Here is a 15,726-nt window from a genome sequence, read left to right as displayed (position 1 = left end):
GGCTCTCTGCTCCCACGCATCGCCCACGTGGCTGTAAAGCCTGGACCCTCTGGCCAGGATATTATTATCCGAACCAAAAACCGCATAAGAGACTGATATTCTGTCAGAAAATTTAGCGCTAGGCTTTCCGGAATACTGCAGTTTGTAATGTGTGCAAAACCCATGGAACACATGGAAAAAAGTGACAGCTACATTTTATGGATACATATGAAAGCTATGTACCAAGAACAGAGCTTGGTCCAAGGCAATAGCTAGACCCTGAACCAGACTAGCTCTGAAGTTTAATTGCCTGGTCTTGAATCCTAGGTCAGCAACTTTCTAGTTATGTTCTAATCTGGACAAACTAGTTATTGCCAATATGTGCCTAAACAGTAATAATAGTTACCAGTTCATGACATAGCTGTATGCCAGGCCCTATGCAAAACACAGTGCCTGTATTTCCTCACTGAATTGTAACAATCCCATGTGATAGATTCTGCTGATCTTGCTGTTTTACAAATAGGAAACTTAAGAGAACTGAAGTGACTTGCCCAAGGACACATAGTTGATTAAAAAAAAAATCTAAGCCCAGATTAGTCTGATTGCTGCCAAGCCCTGTTTAACCAGGATCCCCACTGAGGTAAACCGAATAATGAGTGACAAGAATGGGTATTCTCCAAGAGTATGTTCTTTGTTCTTCTAGCATGACTTTCTCCCCCAGCAACTTCATACATTCCTTCAGCTACATCTGTCCCTTGTGTGAGAATTATGAGGCCAGTGGGCCTTCACAGTATGAACCAAATCATCCCAATCACACCTGACAAAAAGATTTCAAGTGTGTATGTTCCTGAAAGGCAGAGTCAGTGACTTATTATGGAACCCCCAGTACTTAGTCTACAGCCTGGTATATACCAGGGACTCTGCCACACTAGCTGGCTCCTAAATCTAGCCTTTATCTCTCTTGTGCTACAGACCTTCTAACTGCCTGATGGAAAGCTGCTTAGAGCTGTCCAAATCACACTTCAATTTGTCCAAAAAGTTTTACTTTCTAAGCTAGAGTGTTGAGAAACAGGATCAAAGGATGGAGGAAGTGACCTATCTTTTTCTTTCTTTTTTTTTTTTTTAAAAGATGACCGGTAAGGGGATCTTAACCCTTGACTTGGTGTTGTCAGCACCATGCTCAGCCAGTGAGCGAACCAGCCATCCCTATATAGGATCCGAACCTGTGGCCTTGGTGTTATCAGCACCACACTCTCCCGAGTGAGCCACGGGCTGGCCCTGGAAGTGACCTATCTATCACTCCTCTCTCTTGTAAAACTTTTATATGCTAGCTACATTTATCATACCCCTTACTGGATTGTAAACTCCTCCAGAGAAGGGTCCATGTTTGTGGCTACTACAGTATCTAGCATTGTTCTTCACATAAAGTTAGTGAGCAAGTTCTTTTTTTTTTTTTTTTTTTTTTTTTTTGTTTTTTTGTTTTTTTTCGTGACCGGCAACGGATCGCAACCCTCAGTGTCGCGCCCGTACCGGACCAGGACCGGCAACGGGATCGCAACCCTCGGTGTTGCCCCCGCTCCTCGCTCAGCCAGTGAGCAGCCGGTCTGTATGTGGGATCCGAACCCTCGGCGGGAGCGCCGCCACGCTTCCCAAGCGGCGCACTGTAGCAGTGCGCCACCGGGCCGGCCCAGTGAGCAAGTTCTTATGTCAGGCACTATGCTAAACACTTGACATGTTCTATCTCAGTGCTTCTTCACTAACAAGCATCATGATTCCACACACCCAAGTTCAGAAACCTGAAGTCATCTACTCCCTCTCTTAAGCTATCAATCTGACCAGGTCTGTCTAACTTTTAACCAGAATGCTCAATTAACTCCCTATATATAAAATAATCCATGCAGAATTACATACACAGGACCTAACATAAGATAACTGCTGAATGAATGTTAACTATGATTTATATTATATATAATCATCACCCCCATTTCTCTCTCCCTTCATACATAGGAAACTAGCAAGAATTAATAGCCCTAAAAAGGCAAAAGGTACAAAAAATACCAACTTGGTTTATTGAATAAAAACAGTGGTAAAATGGACAGAAAGCCAAAAGTTAGAACAGGACATTTTCACATCCTCCCCCTGCCCTCATAACCACACTTTCCATCATCTGGGATTAAGATGTTAGGGAGCCAGGACCTCCCCAAATCCCTCATGCTTCACCTGCCCTGAAGCAAGGCCTGCAGTAGGGGAACCCAGGAGAGGAGGAAGTCAGAGGCAATTTCAGTCCTGTCTACCTCTTTACCCCTAAAAATCTCTGGGTTGGAGGGAAGCAGAAAGAAAAAAGGGGCCAGAGGGGCTGGGGACTGACCTCTAGGGTCCACTGCCCATATTGTCCCAGAAACAGATATCCTTATTCTCATCTCATCCCTAATAGGTACCATGGTCAGGCCTTGGAAAAGAGAGCAAAAGGCGGTAGATGGTTCTAGAACCAGAAGTGGTCTCCAAACTCTTCCCCAGAGTTAGTAAAAGCCCTGGAGGTGACCAGTCCAAGACTGGGGGAACCACACCTTTTCCCTCCTGCTCAACCAAGAGGTGAAAAGGAATTCTTTGGGACACAGCAACCCAAGCTGCTCTTAAATCTCCACATCGCTTTCCTTGTCATTGTCATGGTCTCCATCATAGAACTCATTGGGTGCCTCTGGCCTGCAAAGCAAGGGTAGAGAGAGGTCAGGATCCCATTCTCCAACTTCCAATCTTCTCCCAGCACCCTCATTTCTCAGGGATCCCTCTGTCAGGGAACCATTCATCTCCTCTTGTTGGTAGAGACTGATTGCTATTAATTCATCCATTCATGTATTCAATAAACATTTATTAAGGGACTACTCTGTACCAGAAACTGTCATAAGCCATAGCAATACGGTAGAGAATAAACCAGACAAGGTTTCTGTCTATCCTCAAAAAGCTGATCTAATAAATGAGACTGACAATAGCTAACAAAGTGAATAAATATGATAATTTCAGATAGTGAAGAGTGCTATGAATAAAATGAGATAAAGTGACTTCACTAAGAGTGATGGGAGGAAAAGGGTGAAATTTCAGACAGAATTATTAGGGAAGGTTGTTCTAAGAACATAAGACCTGAAGTCTGAGAAGAAGGTAGCCAGGCAAAGATTTCAGGAAGATCATTCCAAGCTGCAAGAAAACCAAGTACAGAGGTCATGAGGTGAAAGTAGACTGATATAGTCCAGTAAGATCAAGAAAACCAGGATGGCTGGGAGTAGTGTGCACGGAAGAGAGTAGTTAGAGATGAGATCAGGGATGCAGATAAGGGCTAGCATGCAGGGCCTTTTTAAGCCATGGTCAGAAATCTGAATTTTCTTCTACATGCAACGGAAAGGAGAGTTTAAGCAGAGGAGTGTTGACATGATATTACAAACCTATAGTGAGAGAAGAGATGTGAAAGCAACATAGGGCCCAACAGGTACTCAATACTGATTTCTTTCTCTTTGAAAAAATATTCTCTGGAATGATAGAATTGAGAAAGCCATCAAAGAGAAGCTGAGGAACTAAGCCAGGAAAGGCTCTATCCGCTTGGTGGGGAAAATCAAATTTTAAGGGCACAAAGTGTGGCATCAGAGACTCAGGTTTAAATCCCAACCTCAATATTTAACTAGCTGTATGACCTTAGAAAAGTTACATAACCTATCGGAGCCTTAGATTCCTCCCCTGTTATTTGAGGATAAGAGCCATCAGGGTTGTCTGATTACAATAGAATGATGATATATATGTTGTAATATAAAGTACTTACTACTGAGTATGGTGCTTAGCAAACCCAGAAAAAGTGGTAATTCTTATCATTACTACCCTGCAAGTCATATGCAAGCTGGAGCTACAGACATCAAAGAAGAACAGAAACTCAGTGGGTGGTCTGATAGCGAATATGCAAGCTGGAGCTACAGACATCAAAGAAGAACAGAAACTCAGTGGGTGGTCTGATAGTGAGGTAGGGCTCAGGAACAGGAAGAGGCCTGATGCTTCTTCTGGCTGTTGAAAGGTGGTATAATGCAGAGAGTAGGCCCAGACGCCAGTATGGAATTATAGCATATGCAAGCTGGAGCTACAGACATCAAAGAAGAACAGAAACTCAGTGGGTGGTCTGATAGCGAGGTAGGGCTCAGGAACAGGAAGAGGCCTGATGCTTCTTCTGGCTGTTGAAAGGTGGTATAATGCAGAGGGTAGGCCCAGCTGCCAGTATGGAATTATAAATGAAAAAGCCAAACTTTGACAAAAGGAAGAACTTAGACAAAAGGAAGAACTTAAAAACAGATTTTACCAAACCAAATCAGACAATGAAAATCAATTTCCAGAAGTCAAGCCTCAAAGACTTGGAGACGTTAAGAAGGTTAGATGATGAGTCAAAAAGGAAACCCTGAGGCCAGATGTTCAGATATTTCCTCATCCAGGAGAGAGTGTGAGAGGGAGAAAGGGAGTTGGAGAGGTCCCAAGGGTCAGAGCAGTAAACCCTAGGTCCAGAGAAGAGATAAAGAGGCCTGAATACTAAAAGAGAGAAACAGATTCTGGAAGGGACTGAGAAGTCCATCAGACTGCAGCAGAGCCAGCTCAAACCTCTAACACTGCGTGGGAGCAGGACTGGGTGTCCTGCAAGTGTCCAGCTATGGTTATCCCTCAGTCACATAAGCAAATCTGTTCTCCATTAGGTGCATCTGTTTCTGCACTTCTGGGTTCTGTTGTCTTTTCCCTTCATATTTCAGAAAAGCTTGTTTTGGGATTTAAAAAAAATTCGATCCTAGTCTTTTTTCCCCCTAATTCATTCCATCTATAAATATTTTAGTATGTATTTCACAAAGACAAAGACTTATAAATAAATAGGGTTCTGTTGTCTTTTCCCTTCATATTTCAGAAAAGCTTGTTTTGGGATTTAAAAAAAATTTGATCCTAGTCTTTTTTCCCCCTAATTCATTCCATCTATAAATATTTTAGTATGTATTTCACAAAGACAAAGACTTATAAATAAATAAATAAACATAACCACAATACAATCATCCCACCTGAAAAAATTAAAGGGCAAAGAAATCAAAGGGCCTTAGAGAGCAGTACGCGGGCAGTCCAGCTCAAGACCTGGAAGGACTGAGTAAAAACTGGCAAGAATGTAAACTGCTAATAACTTTTTGGAAGGCAATTTGGCAGCAAATATAAAAAACTTTAGTGCACACAGCCTTTGACCTAGTGGCAACAATTCTAGGAATCTAACCCACTCAAACAAGCATGCAAAGATGTGTATGTAAGGGGGTTCACTGCCACATTCTTTATTACTGAAATAGCCAAAAAATGGGAAATAATATATCAATCAATGGTAGCTACTGAAATTATGCTACATCCACACAATGGAATATTCTATAGCTGATAAAATACCGGAGCAGATGTATATATATATATACACTCACATGGAAAGATACATTGTCTTCTTAAAAAATAAAAAAAAAAAGGAACAACCACCAGCTGTAAGTTGTACAGCAACAAGCATGTACAGAATGATCCTACTTATATTAACAAAAAAACACACAAACAACAAATTCTGCAAATGAGTGTATATGTGTTTATATCTGCATGTAGAACAGTATACTTATACAGAAAAAAGTCTATCTAAAAAGATACAAATGAAACTACATATTAAGAGCGGTTACTTCTATGGAATGTGTCTGGGATTGTATGAAAGCAAACTTAACATTTTTGGTGCTGTTTAAAATATTTGCAGTAAGTATGTAATACTTTTATCATTAAAAACTGTAAAAAAAAAAAAAGAGGGGAAATGGTAGCAGAACAAAGGTGGTAAGCCAGGGACAATTAAGCTTATGCCTTCCAATTTACTTGTTCCCTCTTAAGCCTCCCCAGTAAGCCTGCTGGAACCCCCTGCTCTCAAGTCCCTTCCCCCAGACCTGCTGTAGTTCTCCTCAGGACCCCTCTCCTCTGCATCAGCTTCATCAGTCCTGTCATAGGTCAGGAGGTCTGCAGGCACATCATGAATCTGGACACTAGGCGCATGGTTCAACATCTTCAGGTTTTCGAAGATTGTCTGGCGGATCTGGTCCAGATACTGGTTGGAGATAAAGAATAAGAGTGAGCAGCTCCCAGTGATTCCCAGGGCATCCACCCTTCTAGCTGCCTTCTACCCCTACTGTCCTGGTTTTAATCTCAGTGGCATTTCTAGTTCAGGTCCCCCAACTGGTAACTGTCCCTACCCCCCAATCCTGACTGCCTCCTAGCTAATAACAGTGATGGTGATGGCTCAGAACTTTCTTCTCTTTGGTTTCTCCTACTTCCAATATCCTGGACTTCTCCTGGGCTCCCCAACCCTTGTGCTCTTCTCCAAGCTACTAACCTGACGTGAGTTCTGATTCTCGATGCGGGTGCTAACATCTGGATGGAGTGTGAAGTCCGGGGCAAAGTACTCAAAATACTCTTGGGGAGAAGAGGGGATTAGGAGAAAATATGGCACAGACCAAGAAAGGCAGGTCCCAAGACTTCCCAATCTCTCCTTCCCACCCAGACCCCCTATATAACAAGCCCAATCTTCTCCCTGCTCTGAGCCTAGGGCATTAGTCTGCAGAGCTCTGAGAATGTAAAATTTCCTATCTGTCTTTAAACCAGGTCATTCTGTGGTCTGGTAAGAATGACCTTCCTGTTGTGGGGGTGTCGTGGGGTGGTCCTTACCACTATAGGGAAGCTCCTCACTAATGGCCTCTTCTACCAGCAGCGATGTCTCATATGTCCTGAAACCAACCAGCAGAGCAAGTGGGCTGACCAAGTGGGCTGAAGGGCCCACCTGGCCATATCTCAGGGAGCCCCTAGCTCACAATGGACAGGGAGGAAGGAGGAAATCAGGGAGGGTGCTCACCAGCAGCGGGCAACATTTCGGACAGTATAGCCACCACCACCCAGCACTAGTAGAGGGATATTGAAGCTCTTGACATATTCGACACATTCCCTGTTAAAAGGAACCAGAAGAATAGGTGGAGGAAGTTATCAAAAGCCAAAGTACAGACATCTAGTTATTGCCTGGAAAAGGACATAAGGGGACTACAAATGTTCTATATCTTGATCTAGGTAGTGAAACTTATTGAGTTATACCCTTAAGATTTGTGTACTTCATTATATATATGTTGCATCTCAATAAAAATTTTAAAATAAAGCACCCCCCCCACCTCTGTCTTACTCAATACCCTCTCTGGTACCCCATCTGTTAATCAACTACTCTCATCAATGCACAGCAAGTTCTGTCAGTTCTAGCCTTCAAAACATACTGCAAACCTTCTACTTCTCTCCATCACCACCTCCCCCACCTCAGTCTTGGCACCACATCTCCTACCTAGACAATGCCAGTGGCTCCCTAACTAGCCTTCCCACTTCTACCCCTGTCCCCCGTACCCCTACCCCAAACCTTTCTCCATTCAGCAGTCAGAAAAGTCACTTTAAAACATGAGTTGGATCATGTCACTTCCCTACTTAAAATCCTTCAATCGTTTCCCATCATCTCTGGAATAGAATTTAATCTCTTTACCAGGGTCTAAAGGCTCCGTGCAATCTTTCCACAGCCAACTTCTCAGACCTTACCTCAAACTACCTCTAGCTTGCTCCCTGCATTCTGGCCTCACTGGTTTTCTTTCATTTCTTCCACTACCTCAGCTGTTTCCTGCCTCAGAGGCTTTCATGTGTCCTTCTCACTGCATGGGACAGGCTGCTCTCTGCTCCTCTTATGGCTCACTCCTTCTTAGCCTCCAGGTCACAGCTCAAATTTCACCTCCTCAGAAAACCCTTTCCAAATCATGCTGTCTAAAGTAGGTCCCCCACTGTTATCCTGTGTCTCAGCTTTCTATTTTTTTCCTTCATAGGATTTACAACAATCTACTTATCTCATTTGCTTACTTATTTTTTGTCTGTTTTCTACACTAAACTATATAAACTCCCTGGGAGTTTCCCCATTACATTTCCATCACTTAGTACAATACCTAGAATATAATAGGTACTTAATAAAAACCTACTGTAAATGAATGACCATTTAGGGAACCCTGTTCAAGGTGACTTTTCTAGTTCAAGTACAATTTGTAGCAATTTTTGATTCCTAAGAAGAGGTGAGGCTCATTCCCCATCTACCCCCACTCCATGAATTAAGGCCCAAGGCCACTTGAAAACCTGGGGAAGAGGAAGAAGGGCAAGTCTCACCCATGTCCTCGGATACTGAGGTTGAAGCAGCCCAGTCGATCACAGCCCAGAGAGTCAGCTCCACACTGCAAAAAACAAACCCCCAGGCAGCTGCAGTGAGAAAACTGATCAGAACATCACAAATGTCCTTCTCTTCCCTTCCCCCACCAAACTAGGGAAACTCCTCTTCCTTGCTCTCTTCCCCCAAGCCCAGACAGAGCACTCCTGAGGAGATACCGACAATATTACCTGAAGCACAATGCACGTGGGTTGGTAGAAGTCCACCACCTGGTTGATAACCGGCTGGAAAAGGTGCTTGTAACCTGAGAGAGGGCCAAAGATGGGCACCTGACACCCCAATGGGATGGGGAGACAGGGAACAAAAGGAAAAAGGGGGTTGAGAGAGCATGTAGCCCAGGAAAGGGGCAACCCAAGGAACCAAACCATTGGTTCTTGAGGGGGTCCTAGAATGTTATGAGTGACTAATGAAAGCTAACTACTCTTTTCCCAGAAAAATGAACATATACATGATATGTTGCATATAATTTCCAGAGGGTTCGTGGTCCCTATGAAGGCCATTCACCCTTAAGGACACCTGGCCCAACAGTAGACAATACCAGGCAGAAGAAATTAATTGACGGAGAGAAAGAAGGGGCACAGTGAACAGGAAGAAGACATCAGCACTTACTCTGGTCATCAATGCCATCCCGCAGGGGCACATTGAGACAGTAGTAGCGGCCACTCTCTGCTCCGACTTCATACATGTCACCTATAGGAAAATGGGTGGTGGTAGCCATGCCCGGAAAGCACCCACAGCCCAGCTGCTTCAACCTCAACCTGAACTCTGAGGACCTCTCACTCCATCTGCGTAGCTCCACCACAGACTCTCTAGACCCACTAAGTCTCTTGCAGCTTGTATTCATTCAACAAACATTTTTTTGAGGGTCTACTGTGAGCCAAGCTGTGTACTAAGCATTGGGGATATAGTAGTGAACAGAATTAATGAAATCCCAACAAGCTTATATTCTTGGTGTGTGGGCAGACAGTAAACAAAACAAAAAAAAACACAATAAATACAAATAGTGGTGAGTGCTCTGAGAGAAACAAACAGGGTGAGGTGACAGAGTAATGGGGAAGGAGGTGATTACAGTAACTAGAAATGAAATCCCAACAAGCTTATATTCTTGGTGTGTGGGCAGACAGTAAACAAAACAAAAAAAACACAATAAATACAAATAGCGGTGAGTGCTCTGAGAGAAACAAACAGGGTGAGGTGACAGAGTAATGGGGAAGGAGGTGATTACAGTAACTAGAGTGGTCGGGAAAGGCTTCTCTGAGGAGGGGACATGTGAGCTCGTATAACTTCGTATAATGTATGCTATACGAAGTTATTACGATTCTTTATAAAAAGAAGAGGCTTGAAGACAGACACAAAAGGCTATATTACTGTATGACTCCATCTACATAACATTCTGGGAAAGGTAAAATATAAGGACAAACATTTAATCAATAGTTGCCTGGAGCTAAGGTGGAGAAAACGGATTGACTACAAAAAGGTATGAGGGACCTTTGTGGGGTTACAGAAATATTCTATACCTTGATACATTCTATCGAAACTCTCAGAACTGTTACAGCTAAAAAAGGTGAATTTTACTGTACACAAATTATACCTTCATAATCCTGACTTTAAAGAAAGGAAAGGCTTAAAAAATTCCTAGTTTTAGGTCTCCAAGAAATAGTGCAGCTGATATATTTGACCATATGAAAAACAGAATTGTAGGGAGTTTTATACTTTCTCAAGAGATTTGGAAAGTATTAGTGATTGATACCTAGAAAACTAAGCAAGTGAAAAAATTAATGCAATTTTCAGCTCCAGGGAAAAACAAAAAGTTGTACAAGAAAATAGAGTAAATCAAAGTAAATGATTTGGCTCAATAGTAAGTGATTTTTTCATAGTGATAATAATGTAAACATAAAATACTGGTTTATTAAAAAATTGTGATATAACTATATTGTGAAGCTGGGAGGGGAGGGGAAGCCAGAATGATGGTAGGAGAAGACTATCCCATACTAAGAGCTTAATAGATAATGCCTAAAACTAATAAAGGAAGAAATAACAGTAAGAGACAATACAGTAGGGTAGCATGATTATGAGCCCAGATTCTGGAGCTAGCCTACCTAGGTTCAAATCCTGACTCTTTGCATAACAAATGCTGGTGAGGATGCAGAGAAAGGGGAACCCTCCTTCACTGTTGGTGGGACCATAAATTAGTGTTTTATAGAAAACAGTACGGAGGTTCCTCAAACAACTACAGATAGAACTGCCATACTATCCAGCAATCCTACTGCTAGGTATATACCCAAAGGAATGGAAAGCATCATGTCAAGAGGACACCTGAACTCTCATGTTTATCACAGTTCTGTTTACAATTGCTAAGAGTTGGAACCAACCTAAATGACCATCGACGGATGACTGGATAAGGAAAACGTGATATATATATACTCAAAAGAATACCAATCTGCCATAAAAAAGAATGAAAATTCTGCCACTTGCAGCAACATGGACGAACTTAAAGAAAATTATGTTAAGTGAAATAAGCCAGGCACAGAAAGAGAAATACCACGTGTCCTCACTCATAAGTGGGAGCTAAAAAAAAAAATAAACAAATTTTTAAAAAAAGAAAGATACAATGATCACAATAACGCATTGAACTTTCAAAAGGAGAGAACAGAACTGGTTATCAGAGGTGGGAAAGGGAGAGGGGGAAGAGGAGTTAGCAAGAAATTGGTAAAGGCCACAAAAAATGATTACATTGTGTAATGTTTAATATACTAATCATCCTGATTTGAACACCACATACTGCATACCAGTACTGATATTCAATTCAATGTAGTACCCACAGATATGTACAATCAATTATGTTTCAATAAAAAAGTAAATAAATAAAAACAAATCCTAGCTCTTTAACACCTACTAATGAATATGAGGGTGGGCAAACTGTTTAACCTTTCTGTGCCTAATTGTCCTCATCTATAAAATAGAGACAATAGACCCTACTTGATAGGGATTGTTGAGAGTAAATGAGCTAATGGCTATAAAGCATTTAGAATAGTACCTAGCACATGGTAGGTATTACCTAAGTATTACAGATTAGCAGCAGCAGTAGCAGATTAATATTATTTTGAAATCCAAAGATAAATACCAGAAGAAACAGGTAAAGGAGCTGAAAGTGGCTGCCACTGGGAGAGAGATTTAGGGTTGGGAAGGATAGGTCTGCCCTAACCCTTGTAGTATGATTCAGCTATTTATATTAGATTACTTTGAAAACAATCAGAAATTAATTAAAAGGGAAAAAAAGGGAAGGAAAATCCCTGATTCTCATCTGAAACACAGATAAGCACAACTGTAGCTTAAGGTTGACGAATGCTGCACAAAAGGACCCAAGGTAGTATTCTCTAACCACACAAAGAGCATCTTTAGGGCCCCAGCTGTGGCCTAAGGACTGACTCTGCATTCCCAGCTCTACAAAGTAAACTCAAAAATAGCAGCAGGAACAGTAACCAAAAAAAAAAAAAAAAACAAGAAACCTCCTAAGACAGCATATAACAACACCAAATGGCCACAGTGTGTACAGGACAGAGCTCTGTGGGCTTGTGTAGTCAAGATACACTTCATGGAGGTGGTATAAAGGCCTAGAATGCTTTAAAAAGTTGAATGAAGAACGAAGGGCATTCCAGGAAGGCATTCCATGCAGCTGAGGTGTGGGGATAAGATCGGAAAGAAATTTAATGCCAGCCTAAGGAGTTGGCTTTTATCCTCCAGTCCTGGCAGCTTCTGTCGTCAGGATCTTTCAGGGAAACAGATTAGCGAAGTGTTTTACAAACATGGGTTCTGGATCTGAATCCTGCCACCTCCACTAACCAGTTATGTGACTCCAGCTCAGTTACCTAAATCTCCCCAAACCTCAGTTTACTTATGTATAACACCAGGAAAAGGACTATCATGTCTCAGGGGTTATATGAGAATAAATGATGTACCACCGACCCTCGGCATAATATCAAGCAGAAAAAGCACTCAGTAAGTGGTAACTCTCTTAGGAAACTCTACGGGATCAACACCTGGTTTCTTCAAGAAATAAATTCAAGGAAGAGAGGGAAAAGCTCCAGATTAAACTCTTCAAAGACATTCAACCAAATACAGTGTGTGGACTTTGTTTAGATCCTGATTTAAATAAACTAACTACAAAAAAAAAGTATGAGACAACTGGAAAAATTTGAATACTGATTGCATATTTGATGATATTAAGGAATTACTGTCTATTTCTCAGTGTGATAATGATATTGTGTGTGTGTTTTTTTGAAAGTGTCATTTAGAGATACATAAAATATTTATGGATAAAGGAATGTGACATAGGATTTACTTTAAAGTAATCTATCTAACATGACAGGGTACAGATGAAGTAAGATTGGCCATTTGCTCGTAAGTGTTGAAGCTAGGTGATAGATATATGGTGGTTCACTATACTACTCTACTTTCAGAAAAGTTTGACATTTTTCCTGATAAAAAGTTTAAAAATAAAAATAAATAGAACTTAGTAGATGGTAGCTGTTATTATTTTTTCATGGATGTATACTAGAATATAAACAAGGATCTTGGCTTATCTTTGCTGTCTACTCCCTTTTCCACAGGACTTAACCTTGAGTATTCTACATTTGATACAAGCTCAATGTACAATCACTCCCTTGCTTTTTAAAACACTTTGATGGAGCTGGCCTGTTAGCGCAGTTGGTTAGAGGGTGGTGTTATAACATCAAAGTCAAGGATTCTGATCTCCATATGGCCAGCCACCAAAGAAAACCCAAAAAATATTTTTTAAAAAACCATTTTAATGGGCCGGCCCAGTGGTGCACTGGAGAGTGCGCCGCTTGGGAGTGCAGTGGTGCTCCCGCCGAGGGTTCGGATCCCATGTGGAGACCGGTTCCCGCTCACTGGCTGAGCGCGGTGCGGGCGCAACACCGAGGGTTGCGATCCCGTTACCGGTCAGTAAAAAAGACAAAAAGGAAAAAAAAAACAAAACCATTTTAATGACTTCCTTCTACTGTAGGGATAAAAACCCCTATTAATAATAGAGCTGTTTACTTTTAAAAGGCCCTGCCTATCTCTTTAGCCTCAATTCAGATCACTCTTCTCTTCATATTCTGTTCTTGACATTTTTCTGTACCTCAAATGAGTTGTACTCTATCCTAGAACAGACCATTAGCACATGTTGTCCCTACTGCCCACTACATTCCTCCCCTCACCCTCCAGTCACCTTTCACCTATGTACTTACTACTCTTTTTTCAAATCTCAGTTCAACCTTCAATACTTCCCCTAGGAAGGCTCCACTGACCAATGACCCCCAAGCTATATAATTCTCCCAAGTACACACTCTCATAGTCTATCATGTACCTCTCCATCATAGGACTTAGTACAATATTAAAATGTTGTTGTTGTTCATCACTGCATCCCCAGCATTTAGCACAGGGCCTGGCCTAGAATAAATGGCCAATAAATATTCATTGAACAAACAAATGAGTGAGTGATGATTTACTGACAAGTAGGTCCCCCTTCATATCTCCCCATTGCTGCCACAGACCTCACTGAAAGGCCTAGCATCAAAGTGCTTGACATCAAAAGTCCCAGTCCTTCCTCACCAGTCATCGCCCACGTTGAAGGCATTAAGGCTCTTGGTGAAGCCTTGCATATTGGTGGGGCTGACTCTCTGCAGGAAGTCAATATAATCCTCGGAGTGGAAGCGGCACATGTCATGCTGAGAGGCCTGGTATGGCTTGAAGACCTCGGAATGGAGACAGAAAAATGAGCCCAGGCAGGGTCAGCCCCACTGAAGGAGCCGAGACCACCCACACTAAACCCAGCTCTAGAGACTGTCCAAAACCATACACAGCAATCTCCCCCACCCCCTAATCCTTGTTGTTCTGTAAGACAAAGGTCAGTGAAGAAGAGAGAATCTGTTTAGGTGGGTTATGATCAAGCTCCCTAAAGACCACTACTTCTCCTTTCCACCTCCAGCCCAGCCTCTCCTACCTTCTCAACCTTGAGCCCTGATCCACCTCTCCTGTTCCCTGGATCTCCGATTCCTGATTCTCTCCATACTCATCTCCTTCCCTGGGCTCTGATTCTGCCCTCTCTCTTCTCTGGGTTCTTAATTCTGGAGTCAAATATATGGGATATATGACAACCTTCTAATTAAAATCCGAGACACTAAACCAAAGATTTATTATCTGAGGGGAGGGAAGGTTCACATTTCTCTTTGAAAACTGGGTAAGAAGAGCTTTCCTTCTCCCAGAAAATACACACAAGTACATACAAATGGTCTCAAGAGATTCATAGATTCCTACACTAACATCGCCTGTCTTTTCTATGACCAATCTACTTGAGTGTGCCTCACACAAGCAGTGAACGTTCATTCATACTGTTATCTACTTCCCCTTGCAGTGCATAAGGGCTGGGCTTAACAGTTATTATCCCATATCAAAGCTATAAATTCCAAGCTGGGGACAGACAGCATGTACATGTCTGGGAGATGGAGGACTGGGTATCCATTAAGCAGAACCACACAGAGGTATTCTAGGTTGAAAAGAGAAAATCCAGGACATCTCCTCCTCTCTTCCACACATGCATACTCATTTAAACGAAGGGCTGCACAGTCGTTCCAGGAGCTTTAAGCTCCTTGGAGGTAGAGAGAGGTGGCAGAGAAGGGGTGGAAACTGAGGGTAAACTCACACCCAGATATAGGGATCCATGCGCCCCAATCCCTGAAGCCACAGCACTGACCACACCCTAAGCTGCACACCTTCTGTCTTCAAATCAGCCCCACACCACCCTAACCCTAAGCCAAGGGCTGGTCCGCCTGAGGTCAAAGGGTGGCTAGCCTAAGGTGAAAAAGTAACTCCCGTTAAGTAAGAGGACCCCACCCCCAACACTATGCATTTAAGGGGTACTCCTGGGGTCTTCTACCTAGCTCCCCCCTATTCTAGGGGCGGGTCGCACTTGGTGCATTCACTCCAATCCTCCTAATCCTAAGGCCGCAGCTCGCCCCCATCCGCAATCCCTGGCAGAGGCGGCAGGACTCACGATCATTTTCTTATAGAGACCGTAGTGCAGGACCAGGCTATGGGTCAATGCCAAGCGATGGGGCTTCATAGGGTGCCCAGCCCCTGGGGGTGGGGAGAAGAGAATTCGTCAGTTCCCACCCCTGGAGTTGCAGCCCCTGCCTCGAAACCTCCGCGTCTCAACCCCTCGCACATAACCCTGTTCCCTCACCGTAGTGGAAGTTGCCCACGTCGGGGTCGTAGAAATAGGCCACAGTCTTGGCCATAGCGCAGCGGCAGCAGGTCCGCGCCTCCCGCCGCCAGCCCCACCCCCGGCCGTACGTGCTGCGCAAGCACGCAGCCTTCCTCTGCGGAACCTCGAGTCCGGCCCCGCCCAACCGAGACCACGCCCGGGACACGCCCCCTGCGGGAGT

At 43.0% G+C, this 15,726-nt stretch overlaps 1 protein-coding gene across 1 annotated transcript; it reads right to left on the bottom strand.

Annotated features, from left to right (window-relative positions):
• Window positions 1-2,025: 2,025 nt before the first annotated feature.
• On the bottom strand, window positions 2,026-15,585 carry HDAC3 (histone deacetylase 3). The gene is made up of 10 exons (XM_008569459.1): window positions 15,525-15,585; window positions 15,336-15,418; window positions 13,960-14,037; window positions 8,449-8,487; window positions 8,221-8,285; window positions 6,896-6,985; window positions 6,712-6,770; window positions 6,380-6,459; window positions 5,937-6,094; window positions 2,026-2,682 (listed from the first exon to the last, which is right to left on the bottom strand). Exons 1-10 carry the CDS (start codon window positions 15,577-15,579, stop codon window positions 2,613-2,615), a joined length of 777 nt encoding a protein of 258 aa, XP_008567681.1. The 5' UTR covers window positions 15,580-15,585; the 3' UTR covers window positions 2,026-2,612.
• Between the last annotated feature and the right edge of the window lie 141 nt (window positions 15,586-15,726).

This window comes from Galeopterus variegatus, unplaced genomic scaffold (assembly GCF_000696425.1).
Source record: "Galeopterus variegatus unplaced genomic scaffold, G_variegatus-3.0.2 Scaffold502, whole genome shotgun sequence".
Lineage (NCBI taxonomy): Eukaryota > Metazoa > Chordata > Mammalia > Dermoptera > Cynocephalidae > Galeopterus > Galeopterus variegatus.
This window is presented reverse-complemented; position numbering and strand designations above follow the sequence as displayed.